This window comes from Colius striatus, chromosome Z, assembly GCF_028858725.1.
Source record: "Colius striatus isolate bColStr4 chromosome Z, bColStr4.1.hap1, whole genome shotgun sequence".
Lineage (NCBI taxonomy): Eukaryota > Metazoa > Chordata > Aves > Coliiformes > Coliidae > Colius > Colius striatus.
In genome coordinates, this window is record NC_084790.1 from 9,747,523 (window position 1) to 9,767,021 (window position 19,499).

The 19,499-nt window shown below is 42.1% G+C and overlaps 1 protein-coding gene across 1 annotated transcript; it reads left to right on the plus strand.

The window, feature by feature from the left end:
* Window positions 1–274: 274 nt before the first annotated feature.
* Window positions 275–13,877, plus strand: ARRDC3 (arrestin domain containing 3). Its single transcript, XM_062017860.1, has 8 exons — window positions 275–760; window positions 4,038–4,119; window positions 6,559–6,706; window positions 7,917–8,019; window positions 8,410–8,666; window positions 9,084–9,246; window positions 9,984–10,138; window positions 11,189–13,877. The coding sequence occupies exons 1-8, from the start codon at window positions 481–483 to the stop codon at window positions 11,243–11,245; spliced, it is 1,245 nt and encodes a 414-aa protein (XP_061873844.1). The 5' UTR covers window positions 275–480; the 3' UTR covers window positions 11,246–13,877.
* The last annotated feature ends 5,622 nt before the right edge of the window (window positions 13,878–19,499 follow it).

Here is a 19,499-nt window from a genome sequence, read left to right on the forward strand (position 1 = left end):
GATCACGGCTGTTTCACGGCAGAGATTTGTCTCCCCAAAAGGTGTCCGCCTGGCCCGAGACACCACCGACGCCCCCTCCCCGTCCCCTCCTGCCGATGCGGCGCTTGCTCTTGGGAGCACGGCGGAAGCCGCCGGGCCGGGCCGGGCCGGGCCGGGCCGGGCGGGCCAGGGCGGACCGGGCCAGGGGCGGCGCGGCGCATGCGCGCTGGCCCTTGTTTGTCACAGGGCTTATAAGGCGTGTCCGGCGGTGGCCCCGGCAGCGCCTTTGTGGGGAGAGCGCCGCGCGGGCGGGCGGGCTCGGGCCGAGCTGGGGCTCCCCGCCGTCCACATGAACGGGTTGTAGGGCAGCCGCCGCTGCCATCGCCCTTTGCCTGACGGAAGGTGGGGCGGGGGCGTTTTGTGGGGATATTTTTTTTTCTTACAGTATATTTTTCTACGCTTTGCTATTAAAAAAAAAAAAAACAAAAAAATCAACCAACCATGGTGCTGGGGAAGGTGAAGAGTTTGACAATAAGCTTTGACTGTCTGAATGACAGCAATGTCCCTGTCTACTCCAGCGGGGACACGGTCTCAGGAAGGGTCAATTTAGAAGTAACCGGGGAAATCAGAGTGAAATCTCTTAAAATTCACGCGAGGGGACACGCGAAAGTGCGTTGGACTGAATCGAGAAATGCTGGATCCAACACTGCCTACACACAGAACTACACTGAAGAAGTGGAGTATTTCAATCATAAGGACGTCCTGGTCGGCCACGAGAGAGGTAAGGGTTTTCCTTCATCGTGCCCTTTTTGGGGAGGGAAGGACATGTCTTTGCATCGCCTCGGTTTATCTTGGTTTTAGACGGCTGCGTTCGGTGCTGGTGGAGAGCAGGAGGGCACGGAACTCGGTGCCCGAGCTGCGGGAGATGCATCTGCAAAGTGCCTGCAAGCGGGGCCGCGGTGAGGTACCTGGCTGTGGCACACAAGATTTTTATTAGCACACGAGTGGTTTTTGTTAATGCCTTTTCGTTATTTCATGGTAATATTAGCAAGACTTAAGCCTACACAGGGAAAACAGCTAGGAAATAGGAACTGGGTAGGCAGTAATGGACTTCATTGACCGCCTTCTGAAACACAACGAGAGCAAAAAACACCCAGACTTTTTGACAATTCGGGGTTTTGCTTTTTGAGCCAATAATCTGGTAAATTTTTTTTAAGTGCAGTTGTTTATTGCCAGATAAAGGATTCCCCGTGGCTTATTTTGACATATGCTATCACCGCCCCACGTGTAGTCTTTTTTATTATTTGTTACCCCTTGCCGGTAAATCTCTTTCATTTCCTTCTGCGAGTGGGGCGCGAACGAGATAGCCCTCAATGCTAATATGTGCCCGAAAAGCCCTGACTGGGGGGGTGGGGGAAGCTGTCTAATGGGAGCATCCTTCTCCAAACTGGGTAGGCAAAGACCTCTTGTATCCCTCAAGGGAAGGGGGGGGGGGGGGGGGGGGGGTGTCTTCACAGCATGGTGCAGGGCTGGCAACCCCCCTGTCCGGCAGGGTGCGAGCGGCGGGGCCGGGGTGGGGATGGTTGTGGTGGTTTTTCTTTTTTTGCCGAAGTTCGCAGCCTTTGTTCGAAGCGGTTCAATCCTGTTTGGGACCGGTCCGGGAGGGGGGGGGGGGTTGGGGAGGGTGCTCCGCGCAGATTGGCCGTACGCGTCAGGTGGTGGCGATGACTTAATTCCCTTGCAGAAGAAAATAATGTTAAACACCGGTTATGTAATTTCAGTGCTGCTTTGTCTTTTTTTATTTCTCCTTATACACACGTCATATCAACTGTAGGCATAAGGTGGTTTTTTTCCTTCCTTTGAGAAAAACAATGTAATTTGTGAACAACTCTGGCTGCCGGCGGCACCGAGCCCATTACCAAGCATTTCTCTATAGGAGAGCTGGGGGCTTGTCATTCCTTTCTTTTAATGAGTATCTCGGGCACAGCTGACTAACGAGGTGACTCGTGGCTCAAACCCTCCTGAACGCCGCCGCCTGAGAAATCGCTCGCCCGAGCGAAACTTCACGCATCTCCGAGTGGCGAGAGACAAGAAAGCGTGCGGACATGACCGAAGTGGGCGGAGGTGGGGGTCGGGGTTATGACCGCGAATGGGAGTGTGCGTGGGGAAATGGGGGTGCAGGGGCGGCGGGGGCTTCCGGCGCCCGCAGCGGAGTTTCAATGACTGCCCCGGGCACCGCTCCCCCGAGCTGGCGGCCCAGGCCTCGCCCCCGGCCCGCGCCTCGATTGGCCAGCCGGCGTTTGTTGGCCTGTTGCTAAGGCGATGCCAGCCGCTGATTGGCCGTGGGGGTGAGGCAGCAGGTTCCCGTCGCCCAGGGAGGGGAGGGGGCGCTCCCCGAGGAGCCGGCGCGGGGGGATGGCCCGCTCTGAGGGCAGTCGGCGGTAGCCCTGAGGTCGGTCACGTCCCCATCGCTCCCCAGGGTAACGTCCCCTGAGGGGGTCCCGCTGGAGAGCGGAAGGCGAGGGGCGGGCGGCGGCGCCCCGCCCTCGACCCGCGGGGAGCGGAGCTGCCGAGCGAATGCGGCGGGTGTAACGTATACCGTATGTATATGAGCGGCTGGCTGGGGATCCGATCGCGCCGGTTTAGGCCGGTCGGCTCCTGCTCCAGCCCGGCCCCTGATTGACAGCTCAGCACTTGTTTACCACAGCTCCGCCGCGGCCGCCCGGCTCGGCGGGAGTGCTGAGCTGGCAGAAAGGGGGGGGCTGGGGATGGGGAAGGCAGGAAGGGAACTTGACTGTGAGGAGGAGACGGCCGTACTGGGAAAAGGAGCCACGACCGAAACCTGTCCTCCCCATCTTTTCAGAGTAATAATTTGAAAAACCCCACCACTGTCTTGAAGATAGAAATTATCTCGCCCTTTCAGCGCATTTTCCTGCCATTTATTTCGGGGCACTGCATGCCGAATGTGCATTTGTCTCGATAGGTTGCTGGTGGGAGCCTTTTTATGCATTTTCATTTAAAAAAAAACCCACCATCAACAAAAAACAAAAAAACCACACCCCACCACAAACGTTTTCTCTGGTTTTGGTGCGTTGCAGGAAGGAAAGCACAGGTGAAATTACAATCCTCCTGCATGCTTCCATTAATGCTTCAGACCATTAAATGTAAGCTTTTGCCTTTCCCATTTTCTTGCAGTATATTTCCTTTTATTATTCCAGCCCTTTATGGGCTAGATACTCAGTTATCTTTCTCTCAACTTTGTTTTGATGGTGTCAGCATTTTTCTGGTTTTATGGTAATTACATCAGAATAAAATGAAAATGTATTGCAGCATATAAAAACAAGATGTACACAAATTCATGGTCATAAACAAAGGTCTTTTTTCTTTGTGAAACTAATAAATATCTGGATTGTGCCATCCAGACAAGATGAAGTTAGCCTACTAAAAATAAAAAGTCTCAAAAAAAAATCCCCAGACAATGTCAATTAAGCAGCTTGTCATTTTTTGTGCTCCTTAATTTGTCTAGTACTTTCCAGGTGGTGCTTGCACACCCTTTGGGTGTTTTTTTTTCCTTTCCCTATCTCTTTTTGGCGATTAATTTCTGGACACTGTTGCCAGGCAGGAGATGAAACGAAGCCGAACTACTAAATTTAATCTTGCACAGCAGACCTTGTGCCGATTATTTAATGTTGTTAGAGACATCTCTCTTTAATTTCAACTAGGAATGGCAGTGGAAGGTATGATTTCCATTGCAGGTCTTGCAAGCAGACCATGAAATGGCAGCAATTGCAACTGTCAGTGTTCAGAGATGGGATTATAAATTAAGGCAAATGAACCTCTGCTTCTCTGTAAGGTGAATCAGGCAATCTTGCCTATTTTTTTGTAGCTAAGATTTGTCCCTGCTTTCCACAGTTACTAGGAATGGACTGGAAACCCTTCATTTTGAGACATCAAGTTCTTAAGTGCTGTATAGAGTACGTCTTATTCTGGAAGAGAAGCCCATGTAATGTTTAAAAAGCATTCAAGTGGAATAGCATATTGTTGTTCTTCCCTCCTAGATGATGACAATTCAGAAGAAAGTCTTCACACCATCCATTCGGGAAGGCATGAATATGCGTTCAGCTTCGAGCTTCCACAGACGTAAGTGCCTTCACATGGTCCTTGGACTCTGCTGCCCAGTCACCTGAGAAACTCCTGTGGGTGGAGGGGAAACCTTTTCAATGGTAGCAGGAATTGTGCTCTGACATGCAGTAGAGAACATAATCTTCTTAAACTGAAGAGGTTGCTTTTAGACTGATACACACTTCTCTCTTTAAATTTCCATAAAATTGGAGCTCATTGCTACCCTGGTCATTAACATTCTTTTGACCAAGTCCTGCTGATTCACTAGGTCTTCCAATATTTTCCCCTTCCAAAGAGGAGGGAGAGGAATTTGGACTATCACTGGAGTCCTGTAGAGAGGCTGAGATAGCTTCAAACTTAACTTTTAGTGGAGCCATACAGACCAGCAGCACTGGAGACAAGATCCACGACTGAGTTGTTTGGCATCAGTGTGGAACATGTTAACTAGGTTTGAACAAAAGAGGAGCTTTTTTGAATAAAATGTGTAGCCAGGTTAGCCTTCATGCAAGAAGCCTGGATAGAAATAATCAGATGAGTGAATGAAGCAAGAAGAATTCTTGTATCGAATCCTACTTCTCAGAAAGCAAAGGTGAAGGAGGGAGCAGAAGCGTTCAAGATTATTCTTCCACCCCCGAAGTCTGAAATATGTAATGTAGACTTTGTGAATGAAAGATTTACACAGAGGAGTTACCAGCATGGAAATGAACTAAAAATAAAAGTTGCAATAAAATTAAGTACAGAGGAACAGAGAGAGTCTCAATGTGGATGGAAAAAGGAGCCTTTTGCTGTAAAAGGCAAGTGGTGAAGTCATTAAGTTTGAAAATAATTGGCAGCATGTTATGTGAAATAGCTCAGTGCCTGATATTAAAGCTAATAAACATTCTGTTTATTAGAGATGCTGGTTTTAGCAGAAGCTGCAGATGATAAACACTCCTTCAGCTTAGTTCGAAAGCGAACAGCTAAGGACTTTACATCTTACTAGCACAGTGGAAGAGACCTGTATACATGGAGATTTTTAAAGACAACTTAGCTTTCTGTTAAAATTTCAACTACAAAAAGAACTGAGGCTAATAGATTTTTTTTTCTTAAATGTGAACATGAAATGTTTAGATTGAAGTGAAGCAGGTAGACAGCAAAGCATAAGAAGCATTGATCAAAACATGGGTTCTTTTTGAGTGACCTGAATTGTTTGGCCTCAACTGGCCAAACCAACTGGCAAACCAGCTGTTGGTAGTCCTAAAAGCTGATATTAGAGCCTGCAGTTGTACTTGTTATTTTGTGTCCATGGAATACCTCCAAAATTTGCTTCAGCTACAGAGCAGCAGTGGAAAGAAAGAAGATACCATGGCCCTACCGATTGTTACTGTCCTAAAGAATGAGACAGGATGAAACACTGCAGACTAATTGGATTATGGGGTGAGGGGAGTAAACATTTCAGATGTGAGAAAACAGAAGTCAAACCTGCAACTGAAAGAGTCACTAGTAAAGTACTGGCACGACTAGTATTCCCCATGGAAGATAGGTATGCTTTGCAAATAATTTGCCTAATTTATGTTCCACAATATATTTAAAGCATAATAAAATAGAAAATATATACTTCTATAAATGAAAAGTAACTTATGGAAAGCTACTGTTAATTTGAGATAACTGGAATAAAAAGATCTTTTGTCTTTCAGTTCATGATGTTACAGGGAAGAAAAGGTGATGCTGAAAGATTTGGAGATCCTTTCCACACTTGTTGGTTTTTTATTTTCCAGCTCCCAAAAGGAGCTACCTTGATCTGTCAGAGTTCAGAAAAGAATAGGCTTGATAATTTGATGTGTGTGGATATATACTTACATATGTACATTCATATGGAGTATATGTTTAAAGCTAGTCTCGCCAGGGTAGAGGAAAATTTAGAAGGTACTCCAAATAGCCTCTCTCTTCAGAGCTCTAAATGAAGCTCCCTGCTTAAATTAATTGCTTAATGCAAAACAAACTGTAAAAGTGCTGAGTTGCAGCTAAATTCAATTGGATTCTGACATACTAGCCAAGTAAATAATATACAAATATTTACAAAATATGAAACCCAAAACAATAATTGATTGATACTAATGTTAGTCTATATTTCACCTTAAAAAGACATGCTTTACTCTAGGACATGAAAGTGGCCTCTTTAAGTTTAAAGGAAATGTGTACTCTCCTGGCATTTTCTAGTACAATTCTTCAAACAATTAAAATCTATGCAAAACTATAGTAGGATGAATTGGAGATTATTTTTTTTTCTCCCATCTTTATTTTTTCTTAGATATTGAAACATTGCAAGATACAGAAACTTTGCAAATAAATTAAGCCACATTAAAGATCACAACACATTTAGAATGGAGTTATACGTACTTAAGCTGTGATCTAATCAACTGTATCATTACTAGACAGAAAGACTTTATTCAATTTTGACCTTTGTGTCCTGCACAGACCACTTGCTACCTCATTCGAAGGCAGACATGGCAGTGTGCGCTATTGGGTGAAAGCCGAATTGCATAGGCCTTGGTTTCTACCAGTAAAATTAAAGAAGGAATTTACAGTCTTTGAACATATAGATATCAACACTCCTTCATTACTGGTAAGAATTGACAGAATTGCTCATTTTTTGTTTCTGGCATAAAAATACTGAAGTATAATAAGTGAAACAATATCCAGATCTAATTTTATCTAATACTTACTTGCTAGTTTAGTTATAGCTAATCTTCTAAGTGTTACATCAGTTTAGCAACTCTGTAACTACTGCTATTTTGACAGCTAAGTTTCCCTGTACTTGGAGTTGCTTCACTTTGAAGATACGTAAAATGGCTTTGAAAATTTAAATTGATAATACTAAACTGCAAGATATTACTAGAAGATAAATTTAGAGAACTGTTCCTCATATTTGAAATAAAGAATAAAAGGAACAAAACTTAATGGAATATTTTAGTGAGAGACTGCTAACATAAAAATGCAAAGTGAGAAATGTACTGTGCATAATCAATAAATTTCTATATGGATAGTTTTCTATCAATGGGGAGAAATTGATCACAATTCTGTATAATCTTCTGAAATGTGTTTTCGTTACAATAATTTCAGTATCACAACTGCTTTCAGTAAGAATTTGGCTTCAATCTGGCCTACATTTTTTTTTTTCCCTTCCTCTTCCTCAAATTCTAATCTATGGAGGGGGGAAAAAACACCTCAAAGTCCATTGAAATGGGTTTCTTGTGCATATGGGTGAAGAATCAGACTTGCAAATGAACATTGGCCTTGCACAAATTCCATTAAAATCAAAGGACTCTTATTTGACTTTAATGGGCTTTGGATCAAGTCCTAAATCCTGGTATCGTGTAAGATAACAAAAGTCTGTTTAATATAGATGAGATGGGATCATTCTGAAACAGAGGAAATAAGGAAATAGTAGGAGTCAAGGTTATAATACTTAACTTAGTTATTGTTTCTGAAATACAGTGTACTGTAAAGATGTATTTTACTGATAAATAAAGAGCTCTGCCAACAAGATGTTGGGATATGTAGGCTAGAAACCATTAAGTTGTGTGGTATTTATGTATAAAAACCAGTTTTAAGTATGACTGTGGTATGAAGTGAAGCAGAAAGTAGTGTTAATGGCTAATGGAATTAAACCTGTATCAGCATAGTGCCATTTAAGTTTTTTTTTTCTCAGAATAAAAGTAGTATTATTGATAAAAATAAGTAATAGGTACATTATGAAATTCACTTTTTGTGTCAAAATAGATGGGAGATGTGTGGAACTCAATTAAGTGGACAATGTTGTTGTTCTCTTGCAGTCACCCCAAGCAGGCACAAAAGAAAAGACTCTCTGTTGTTGGTTTTGTACCTCAGGCCCAATATCCTTAAGTGCCAAAATTGAAAGGAAGGGCTACACCCCAGGTACGTACTGGAAGTAATTATGGGAAACATTTTCCTTCCCTTTTAAAATGTCAGTTTGTACTTGACTGCTTTTATGTAATCAAAATATGTGAACTGTTCTTACCACCTCAGTCTGCATTTGTTAATTGTCTCTATTTTTCTTAACCATGACTGATTTCATTAACTAGCACTAGCAATATCTCCAGCTTGTTAAAGGGCTTCTTCTGTTAGACCTGTGCATTTTTCTACTAGATCTTGTAGTGATCCTACTCCTGTTAGAATCAGTGGATATTTTTCAAGGTCAAGCATTGCTAGCAGTTCCCAGAGCATTATAACAAGACACAGAATGTGACAGTCTGCTTAAGGTGCCTTGCAAACTTGAAGAGAACATTAAGTTCTGGTTTCTTTCAGGTGAATCAATTCAGATCTTTGCTGAGATTGAGAACTGCTCTTCCCGTGTGGTGGTGCCAAAGGCAGCCATTTACCAAACGCAGGCATTTTATGCCAAAGGGAAAATGAAGGAAGTCAAGCAGCTTATTGCCAACCTGCGTGGGGAATCCTTGTCATCTGGCAAAACAGAAACCTGGAATGGCAAACAGTTGAAAATCCCACCTGTTTCCCCATCAATCCTTGACTGTAGTATAATCCGTGTGGAGTATTCACTGATGGTATGTTGGCTAGTCTGTCCCACTTTGGCAGGAGTAGTTTCCATCATTCCTTGCAAATAGCTAACAAAGCATTCTGTGCTAATGAGTTGAAATAAATACATATCCTAGGATTAGACTTCTGACAGGAGTTCTGTATGTAAATTTAAGTCATACATGTTCTTAAACAGCTGTGATGTGCAAGCTAAGGAAATGTGTTCAGAGTAGGTGACATTTGTGTGCAAAGACTCATGCTTAAATATCCTGAGCTGCTTTTGAGTCAGGGAGGTTTTTGTCTCCATGGAGGCATTGGCCCTGAAATAGACAATAAGAAACTTAATCTTTGTGAAAAATTCCATGGACATAGAACTTAGTCTAATAATTATGAAGTGCCCGTTCAAACACACATTTTAATCATGCACCTCTTTTCTTGGTCTTTAGGTATATGTTGATATTCCAGGTGCCATGGATTTATTCCTTAATTTACCATTGGTCATTGGTACCATTCCTCTACACCCATTTGGTAGCAGAACATCAAGTGTCAGCAGCCAGTGTAGCATGAACATGAATTGGCTTGGCCTGACACTGCCTGAAAGACCAGAAGGTAAGTTGACAGTACAAATCCCAGTCAACTTGCTACTCCTTCGATTTTTGTTGGTCTTATTCATTGCTATTGTACAAACAGATCCAAATTGCATCGTCTCTAAGAAAAGAAATTACTTGTGGATGCTTCTTTGCCACCTGTTTGCCTGCTGTAGAACAGTGTTCCCTCCCTGCCTTCTTCTCTCAAGGACAAGTCATGAAATGTGGCTGCTTGGGACCTGGCAGAAGTGAATACATGGGATACCATCATATCAGTGCAGGATTAATTCTGCCTCTAGTGTCTCAATTGCATCCTCAGTTATAAGGCATTGGAACCTGTCACAATAGCAATTTTTTATATCCTTTACCAGCCTCAGCAGCCACAGCTTTGTGAAAGGATGATGTAATTTGTTTCAGTGGGAAATCACCCTTGTCAAAGGAAAGGGTTTTGTTGCTCTTTCCCTCCATTTTCACCTACAAAACACAGACTTAAGTTTGTACAGTCCAGAGGAAGGAGTTTTCTGTCATTCCTTCGTATACAGAAATCCAGTATTTAAATTTTAAAGGGATTCTTTTCGAATTCAGAGTAACCTTAGAGGAAAGCAACCTCCCTCTCATCTTAACAATTGCTAAGAAGTCACTTTAAGCCTTTAATCTACCTGCTGGTGCATTTTACAGTGATAAAAGTTTAATATTAATGTTGTATTCTGACATGCATAAGAACTTGTTGTTCGAACTGCGTGTGCCTTTTCCCTGCAGCACCTCCTAGCTATGCAGAAGTGGTCACAGAGGAGCAAAGACAGTCCAGCCTTGCACCCATTGGTGCTTGTGATGACTTTGAGAGAGCGCTTCCAGGACCATTGTTTGCATACATCCAGGAGTTCCGTTTTCTGCCTCCACCCCTCTACTCAGAAGTAGGTACCTCAGACAGTGTGATGATAAATTTTTTCTCCTTTCTTGTGGGACTAAATGTAAGAGACTATTTCTCCTTCCTAAAAGCAGGAGAAATTGTTACAGTGATGAACAGGGGATAAGGTGACTTTGCTTTAGCAAGGTGCAGGTGAACATCACGAGTTTTCAGGATTCTTCACAATTCTAGTGCATTGTGTATAAATTTCAAACTGTTGTGTACCCTCTTAACAAGTTCATTACAATCTTGCATTTTGTGTGTAGTACACTACACTGACACCAACATTTTGGGTCTGTTGGTCCGCAACATACTAATGTTTTTCAGCTCTGCTTCTTTGTAAAACTAGTCTGTGATTACTTCGGCCCTGTGTATGTAGTGTTTTCATTGTAGGTACTGAGAGATGTAGAAGGGATGCGTTTTTGTCCCCTAAAAAGTAGTTGTATAAAATAAAGTTATAGGAACACAGACTAAACTATATACTGTCCACTTAAACTATTATTACTCTCCAGTTTTGAAAACTGAAGTTAGCAGGTCATTCTTTCTTGCTTTTGCAGAAAGGAAGAAGAGGTAAGGTATGGACCACATGAACTTGTAAGACATTTCATGTGCTGTATGAGGACTATTACAAGTAAAATAACTAGCTTTGTGTCTTTTTGAAGGAAAACATCTTCTGAAATCAGTGAAATATCTTTTTAAGTTCACTTTTTAATTTGAAGAGTGGAGTTGTCTTTTTGGTATATAGTAAAGGGTTCAGAAGATGGTTGTGCTACTAAAGCAGATTTTTTCAAGGTTTTTAATTTTCTGTCATTTTCCCTAAATATCCATCAGCCTGTACTTCAAAATTCTCCACTTGGTTACTGATTTTTTTCATTCAAAGTTTTGCCTAATTGCCTAGAAGGTTTCCAGTTAGTTGAATAAGCTTTGTGAAATAACCATTTATTGTTAGAGTTGTCTTAAACTTGTCAATAGTGGTGATGTTTTGCTTGGATTGGTTAATTTCTAGTGAAAGACTCTAAAAATGCCTTGGTTGTGTTTTTTTTTTTCTGTTGGTTAGATTGATCCAAACCCAGATCAGCCCACAGATGACAGACCATCTTGCCCCTCTCGCTGAAGAAATCTGTAACAAGCTGATTTGATTTGGGTTTTGAATCATACCTGCTGTGTTGAAGGTCAAGGCATCAAGGTGGAGACACGCTTTGGAAGGAAGTGGTTTTGCTCTTTGCCTGTATGGTGAATAAATGAAAACAACCTGTGATCATGCTTTCAAGCCTACAGTAATGTTGTAGGACTGCTCCACATGCTTGAAGACCTGAGCTTATGTTCCCCTTCTTCCCCGTTTAAATACTGGCACATAATAGGAGCAGCCTTACTAACCTGCAGTCATGTGTGTCAAAACACTCAAACCACGTTTTAAGAGAGGGATGGCTTCCTCTTCTGGTTTGGAAATTTGCACATGCTCATTGCTTATGTTGTGCGGTTCAGTGTCACTACAGCTTTTTCTCATGTATGCTGGACTGTTGTTACCCCCCCCTTTCTTGTTTGTGGTCCGCACAATAAGGAGCAAAAGAAAGCTTTTTGACAAAACAGCAACAGCAACAGACTTTGACAAATGCACTGACTTTTCTTTTTTTTTATTTAATGTAGCCTGGACTTTACCTGCATATGCACATGCTCAGAATTGTCCTAGTAGGCTGATCATGTATCACCTCTTCAGCTTGGATCCAATTGTGGATTTATTTACAAACATCAAATGCCTTCAAGCCAATCTTTCTTGCTGTATGTTTTGCAGCCTACTGTAGTAGATAAGCAACAGATGTGGGGCTGGGGTGGGGGATGGAGAGTTCATAGAAAGAAACTAATAGACTTCATCAAGATTGTATACCTTCTTGATTTCTTTTAAGAATTTGTTGCCTTTCTACTATAACCGCAAAGCAGCATTTTGTTACAGACTGCCTAAAAATCACTTAATCTCAGGTGAACTCATCACTTGCCAAACTGTTGGAATGCTATTTGTTTTGTTATGTTGCACTGTTGAGTGGACTTTTTTTGTTTAGTGTTTGTGTTTTGGTTTTTTTTGTTCTTTATTTGAGAGGGGGATGGGGCATAGGGACATACACAAAAGTTACAAAACCCACCCTCATTACCACTTCCTTCTACATTTAAAAAAATTTATTAAGTTCTGAAGCTTTAAAAAGGGGGGAAAAAAGGCACAAATGAAAGCAACACCAGCAGACACCAGCTTACCCTTAAGGAAATAGTCATACGCTGTCTAGCATCTGTAGACAGATCGGTATCTCAAGTAGTAGGGAAGGGAAAGGAAATTTTATTTTTATATATAGTTACCTTATCACCAAAAATTCTATATGTAATGAGTCTCTAGTAGAAAGTATCTTTCAAACTGCAGGAAAAGCTTGGACTATGCTAAGAGCTCAGTTTGTGCACTTTGTATTATCTTCAGGGTTTATGATACTGTAAAAACAGTAAGACTAGAAGTTTAATTAAACTGGGTGGGATCAGTGTTACCAGCCATACTTGGTTATTAGCTAGAATTGCTTCGATGATTGCATCTTCTGTGGTACTCTCCAGAGCTTCAAAGCCAACAGAACAGCCAGTTTTACCACCTGTTCCCTGAGAATGCCGTACATTAATGTGAAGAGCGCTCGTCCTTGCGCTTGCCTCAAGGAAGGGAGGAGTACAGTCGAGCTGTTAGATGTGCTAACATGACGGTGTTGGAGGTTGACAGCCAATGGTCGCTTTCCTTCTCAGAAATAATGTTCTAAAACATTTTGACAAAGGGACACAGGTCTGGTGTTGATGACTTAAGATGTAATCTCTCAAGTATCTTATTTCCTTGTGCAATAAAACGGCTCGAAAGGGAGCGGGGAAGCTGGTGTTGCTGCGTGGTGCTCATTTTTAAAAACCTCTGCCTTGTTTTTAAGGCTTCATAAATGCGACAGAATAGGCTTTTTCCATAAGTGGCCTTTATGAGAACATGAAGGATAATTCATGTTTTGAAAAATGACAACAGGGTGATAAACCACACGAGTCGCGTTTTAAGTGATTCAATTAAAGTCTTGAGCTTCTAGCAGAAGTATTGGATGAGCAGGAAATTGGGTGAAGTCGCATGTTACTAGGCTGATTTTTGTGAATGTCCCTTCCCTCTACCCTCTCCAACCAGACAATTTTAAAAGCTGATGGGATTGTTGGCATAAAAGGGCATTTGGTGGTTTTACTTTTTTTTCCTTTTTTGTTACTTTTAACAGACTAGGGAACAATTGCTGATAGGCATAGCATTAAAGTACTTATCACAATATAATGGGAAATCGCATATGAAGCAGGATTGACCAATATCATAGTAACTGATGTGGCGTCACAGCCTTAGTGATCAGAGTGAAAAATTCTGCACCCTTCTCAAATAAGGACTCTCAGTTGAAATCATGTTGTTAGTTGTTTGGAGGCATTGCTCTTCCACAAGTATTGATAGTTCTCAGCATTATGAAACATGAAGTTCACAGTTGTAGCCCAATATTTGATAGAGAATTCTGATCCGGTTTAGGAAAAAGTAAGTAAAATCCAAACATTAGAGAAACAAAGTGCAATATTAAATGTTTGCTTTATAGAGTATATTCTATGGCTGTTTGTACTTTTTTTTGTTTTAGTTTTGGTGCTGAATATGTCCTTGTAGACTCTGTTTCAAGAAAACAATATGTGGAAAACAATTTAATTTTTCCTATTGCTCTTCCTTGTGGAAAATAAACTTTTGTAAAAAAAAAAAAATTGCTGTTATGTCATAACTTTTTATACGTTACCCTCTATGAAATCACAACCACGAAGTTAAACACTTCCTGTCTCAAGGGAAAAGCTATTTCTATAAGCGTGCCACTGCCTCTGGACAGGGCGGCAGGGAAGGGATGGGGGAAAGTGGGAAAAGAGTGACTTCACACGAGTGTCTGGTTTGCGGTAGGGACTGGTTAGCTGGGCTCAGCGGGTGTAGAAGCTGCCTTTCCCGCCTGCATAGCTCTCAGCAGGGTGACAGGAGATGTCGGCAGTGCTGCACGTCTCTTCCGCATGCCATGCACAGCTGAACCCCTGACACAACGGCTGCCCGTCACCCTTTGGTGTCAGCGTGTCGATTGACCTCAGAGGAGGTTCATCGGGCCAGCAGCCAGGAGCTTGACTGGCCTGCTCGGCCTGTTCCTGGCCATTGGTGTCAGGGACTGGGGACCCTGCGTTCCCCTCGTACCCTACCCTTGGTTTTGTGGTGCAGCTGCCAACATGAACAACCCAGATATTTGATCTAGCGCTGCACATAACAGTAGGTCCTCCCTCTGAGACTGTTTCAGCTTAATTTTGAGTTTGTTAATGATGGGAACCCAGGCAGAATTTTTAGGGTCTTTTTTGTCCATTAATAGTAAATTTTTGTCTGAGTGCTGGTTCAGTAAGAAACATGAAAAAGGCTGTATCTCACTTTGTTCATCGAATTGGAGTTCCTATATAGCCAAGTGACAAAGTGCTTTTTTTTTTTTTTTTTTTGTTCTAATACCACCACAACCCTGCTCAGTAACCAAGTTTGTAATGCTTTGTGTCAGTGCTAGAATTTAAATCTGCATCGGCACCATTAGAGGGATGCACACTCCTGTTAGTTCTGTGTAACCTTTTATTGAAATCTCTTCGGTTTTGGTCCATAACCTCTACTTAAATAATGTAAGCTTAATTTTATTGCCAACATTGTTATAAAGCTGGAAGTTACCAAAGTTTTAGTATTCAGGGTCTGATTTTTTTTTTTTTATGTGAATGCTTCTTATGAATAGTAAAATACCTGTGCACACATACAAGTCAGTGCAGCGCCAGGGGGTAAAACTAATGTCTCTTCCACATCAGCTGTCCATAAAAACATACCAGTTAAGTGCTCGAACACTCAAGCTTCTGGGAGGCACAGGGCAATGTTGCAAAGCTGATCAACACCTTTTCTGGCAATTATCTAACTAAATCATGTATTTAGCACCTTTTAACTCCTCTCTACATTTAAATTCATGTTTTACAGAAATGAACCACTCACTTGCCATAAACTCCAGCCACCTTGTCTTTCTGCAGCACGGCCACAAGCAGGAAGCCCAGATACAGGAGTGAAGAAGAGTTTCCAGAAGCATCTTTGAAGCTGGATGTCCACTCAATCACAGCTTTATTACCACCAATTTGAGCCGACTCCTGTGACTCGAGGTACAGAAAGTCAAGTGCCCAAAGCAGAATTTCAGTAGGCTCGTGCTGCAGGAGGACAAATGCTTCTGTGGACAGAGTCCAGACCTCCTACAGGTCATGGATTTCAAGCAGAGCTCCCCTTCTCAGATCACAGAGAACTTGAGGAGGTACTAGGAGTTGCACTGCATGACCATTATTGTGTATTTCTGCTCCCAGATGTTGGGCTTTTAGTGAAAGTCTAGCAAAGGCACATTGTCAGGCATGTTCCACCTGCTCTCCACATCCTGGAAACAGGAGAAAAGTAACCTATTTCTTTTCCCAGCAATCATTCACTCCTGGAACACCCCCACCCAGCTACAACATGCTATTTTTAGAGCTGGATCTCCCTGTCTCCTGACCCAGTGGACGTTAGGAAAGAGAGGCAGCTTCTGAGCAGAGGCCAAGCACGGACACGAAATCCGAGCAGAGTTGTGTGCCTCTCCTCTAATCCAGGTCATTACAGGGAAGACTTGGAGTTCAGCACGCTGCATGTTGAGTTTGCTTCAGGCACTTTGCTATAATAAATGTTTGTTATATTTGGATGACAGACCATGACCTACAACAGTGAAGGTGAGAGCTTTAAAAATAACATTAAAATTGAGTTGTTGGAGGAATGTGTTTTTAGGGGAGTAGGAATATTTTGTAGTGGTGTGATGCTGTCCGGTCGTTCTCAAGGAAAATATGGTACTTTTGTTTTCAACTGAATGTGCAGAGGGAACATGGTGAGGGGAGGGAAAACATAGCAAAACCTGATATTATTTATTGTTTTCTGAAAGTTAATATAATTTCCCGGACCTAAACAAGGCCTCTCTGTTGTTGGACTATCTCAAATCAAAGTTAAACTCCAGGCTACAGGTGGTCATAGAAAACATGTCAAGGTTACTCATCAGCTAAGAAACAATTTAATGAATCCCTCTGTGGTTCGGTAGCTCTCTAAAAGGTTCAGAGTATTCACAGGATGGTGACTTCTGATTTACTAATGATTTTTTTATTATTATTTACACCATTGCTTGGGGCCTGCCTACCCTAAATCAGTTGAGGTCTGTCAACATTGCTCCATTTCTTCTGTAAGCAGCCCATTTTTTCCTGGTTAAGATTGCTGAGAGAATAGGTCACCGTAACATCTTCAGGTCCAATTTAAAAAATTATTTCAACATTAAATATGCAGTATAAACAAAGAGAAACCTGCCTCAGTGTTTTATAGCTATTTAATTACCTCTCATAAATTAAAGTAAACAACCCTCTACCTATCTTTTAACAGGCCGAGACAGGCAAGACAGTTTTACTGCTGACCATTATTTTTTTAGTGCATGAAACACCATTTATTGTGACAGAGTTGCACACCTCCAAAGCAGTAAAGCGATTTATCAGTTGTACCACGTAAAGCTATCCTCGCAAAGAAAAGAAATGAAGACACCACCACCTGGCCTGTGCAGAAGTAGAACAACGTACTTGAAATTAACTTTCAAACCACAAGACTCTGCTTGCTTTTCTGGCTGATTTGCCTTTTTTTTCCCCCTTGTGGTTCACAGGAGGTAACAATCTTCTCTTAATCTCTTTCCCTGTCTTCCCTTTCCTGTAGTGTATTCAAACTTCTTAATGCCTCAAAACATCCGACTTCATTTTATGCTTGTATTAGTTTTTATATCCTATGGCACCACTCATGTAAAGCTGGATTTCCTCTTTATGAAAATCCCTCCCACCTACCTTTTTGACGTAAAATGTCTTTTCGGAATGCACTTTAAAAGCCACTACACATTTTCTCTCCCAAACCATCTTTTTATTGAAAAAAACACTAGGAATAGTGGTTAGTGGTTAGTAGATAGAAGATTCCTAGTGAATTCCTAGTGTAAAGCTTAACTTTTTCACAATATGATCTAGTAAAAAGGCAATTGCAATATGGGAACAATTTAAGGTATTTCAGCACTGTTAACTTGAAGTATTTCACAACGTACACAAACTGCCATAATTTGAAGGTGATTTTATCAGAGATGAAAAGCAAGCACAGGAACTACTCATACTGGACTACACCACAACCAACTTGTGTCTGTTTTTTTACCTGTCAGAAAACACATCCTACCACTGTCTCTACAATTATCCCTCCATCCCCAAAAATACCCAAATTAAGCATTAAGTAGTTTATAAACATCATTTTTATGTAGCTAGCATAGGGAAGCCTGTTGTAATGAAGTCTGTATTACCCTACATTTGTACTGATCCTTTTTGCTTAGCATCTGCAATTAGTAATTTTCAAATACAGTAATTTCTTTGGCATGTATTTGGTACTCTTCCACAATGTTGCATGCCCTAATACTAACTAGACTTCTGGCACTATCAAAAGAAATATGAAAAAAATACACTTGAGAGCATGCTTAGGGTTGAAACTGAGTACAAGCAGCATGTTGATTCCATTTATTTGCTGCTGGAAAAGTCAACCTCCACTATGCTAAACCTTCATCTCTCAGCAACTACTTGATGAATGCAAAATACCAACAAGAAGTAATATCTTTTTGACTCACTGCGAGCAGATCTGAAGGGGAGGAAGACATTTGCTTTTTTTGTAAAGAAAGAGCAGTGCAGGGAGAAGGAAGAAACTCAAATTTTGCACTGACAACTGGCTCCTCTACGCATAGCATCCAAGCAGCCACAGAGAGAGAAGGGCAGACATCTCACCCCTGATGAACACACAGATATCTTTAGCTCAATAGTGAGGTCTGCAGTTTGTAAGCTCATTGCAACAGGAAAGTCCCTTGCTGAATGCAGTGAGAGCCCTCTAGGAACATCTGATGGAGCAACTTCCCCATCCATCTGCATCACCCTGATCGCCCATGTGAGTCTGCAGGGATATCGTCTGCACACACCCTGAATACACACACTCACACATACAGTCTGCGGATGAAGAGCAGCTTTGATTTATGTGGTCCAGAAGTCTGCCGAATGGTTACACAAAGCAGAGATCTTTCGAGTTCAGACAAGGACATTTTGGACTTGGGCACACTGTTGTATTTTCCAACCTTATATGAAGATGTTCTGTCTCTGCAGCCCATAGATCTTTCTAAATATGGTGTCAGTTTTAATAAGAGGTTTCAAAACGCTGGTATGGGATTATTTTCGGGTGCTCTGAATCCTACCCAGGAACTGAAACAAACACTTTTCTCCAGCCCTCTGTGCAAGCCAAGTTGTTGACAGGAGGAGCAAGAGCTCTGGGGACCTTTAAAAAATTTCACATTCGTAAATTTGAACCCAGGCCCCCAAGAAGTTTTAGGGCTAGTGTCATTGCAAAATGACAAAGAGTGGAAAAAAGAAAAAAAAAACAAACCAAGCCCTAAGAGCAATGTAGTTTGTTGATAAATAGAAGCTCCTGGGATTTGTCAGAGGCAGCAGCATGTGCCACGGACATAGCCATTGTGATATATCAAGGAACCTCCTCATAGTGATGGGATGCCATCGATTTGCTTTCAGTTTAGTCCCACATCACTCAGCAATGTTGAGAGAAACACAGTGCAGCAAATAAAGTACAGGCTTTGCAAAGGGCGCTGCTCCCGGGATGCTGCTGGCTGCAGGGCACGAGCAGTGGGCTAGCACAGAACATCTGACACTGGGCAGCTGAAAGAGAGGCAGCCATGTTAATGGTGTGCTATGGGAACAGCGTGTCTTGTCAGCAGGCTCCAGGCACCTTCTCCTTGAAGCAGGGATAGTGAAAGTGCACCCTCATCCTCAGCAAGGGCTGGCTGACTTTCAGCAGCAGCTGCAGAGAAAAATCAATCCCTTGCCTCCTCAGGTGACTTCTGTAAAAGGTCCTGCTGACACGAGCCTACTGGCCTCATCCAGGGTGGGGGACAGGGATTGTGTCACCATGTTCCCTAGGAGGGTCAGATCCGCCCACACTTGCATCGGCTTTATATTCTTGGCTTCTCCTCCAGAATTCACAGCTGACACTAGTTATTTCTAGGAGTTCTTTCTGAAAGGAAAAAGCAAGGGTAGGGGAAGATGGTTGCAATTATTTAAATAAATAACATGTAAGCAACTGGTCTTATTAAAGAAACAGGAATGATAGGCCCAGTCTTTTCACATCTTATGTGCTTACATGGATTATGACAAGCTCAGCTCTGCACAATTTTGGGAAT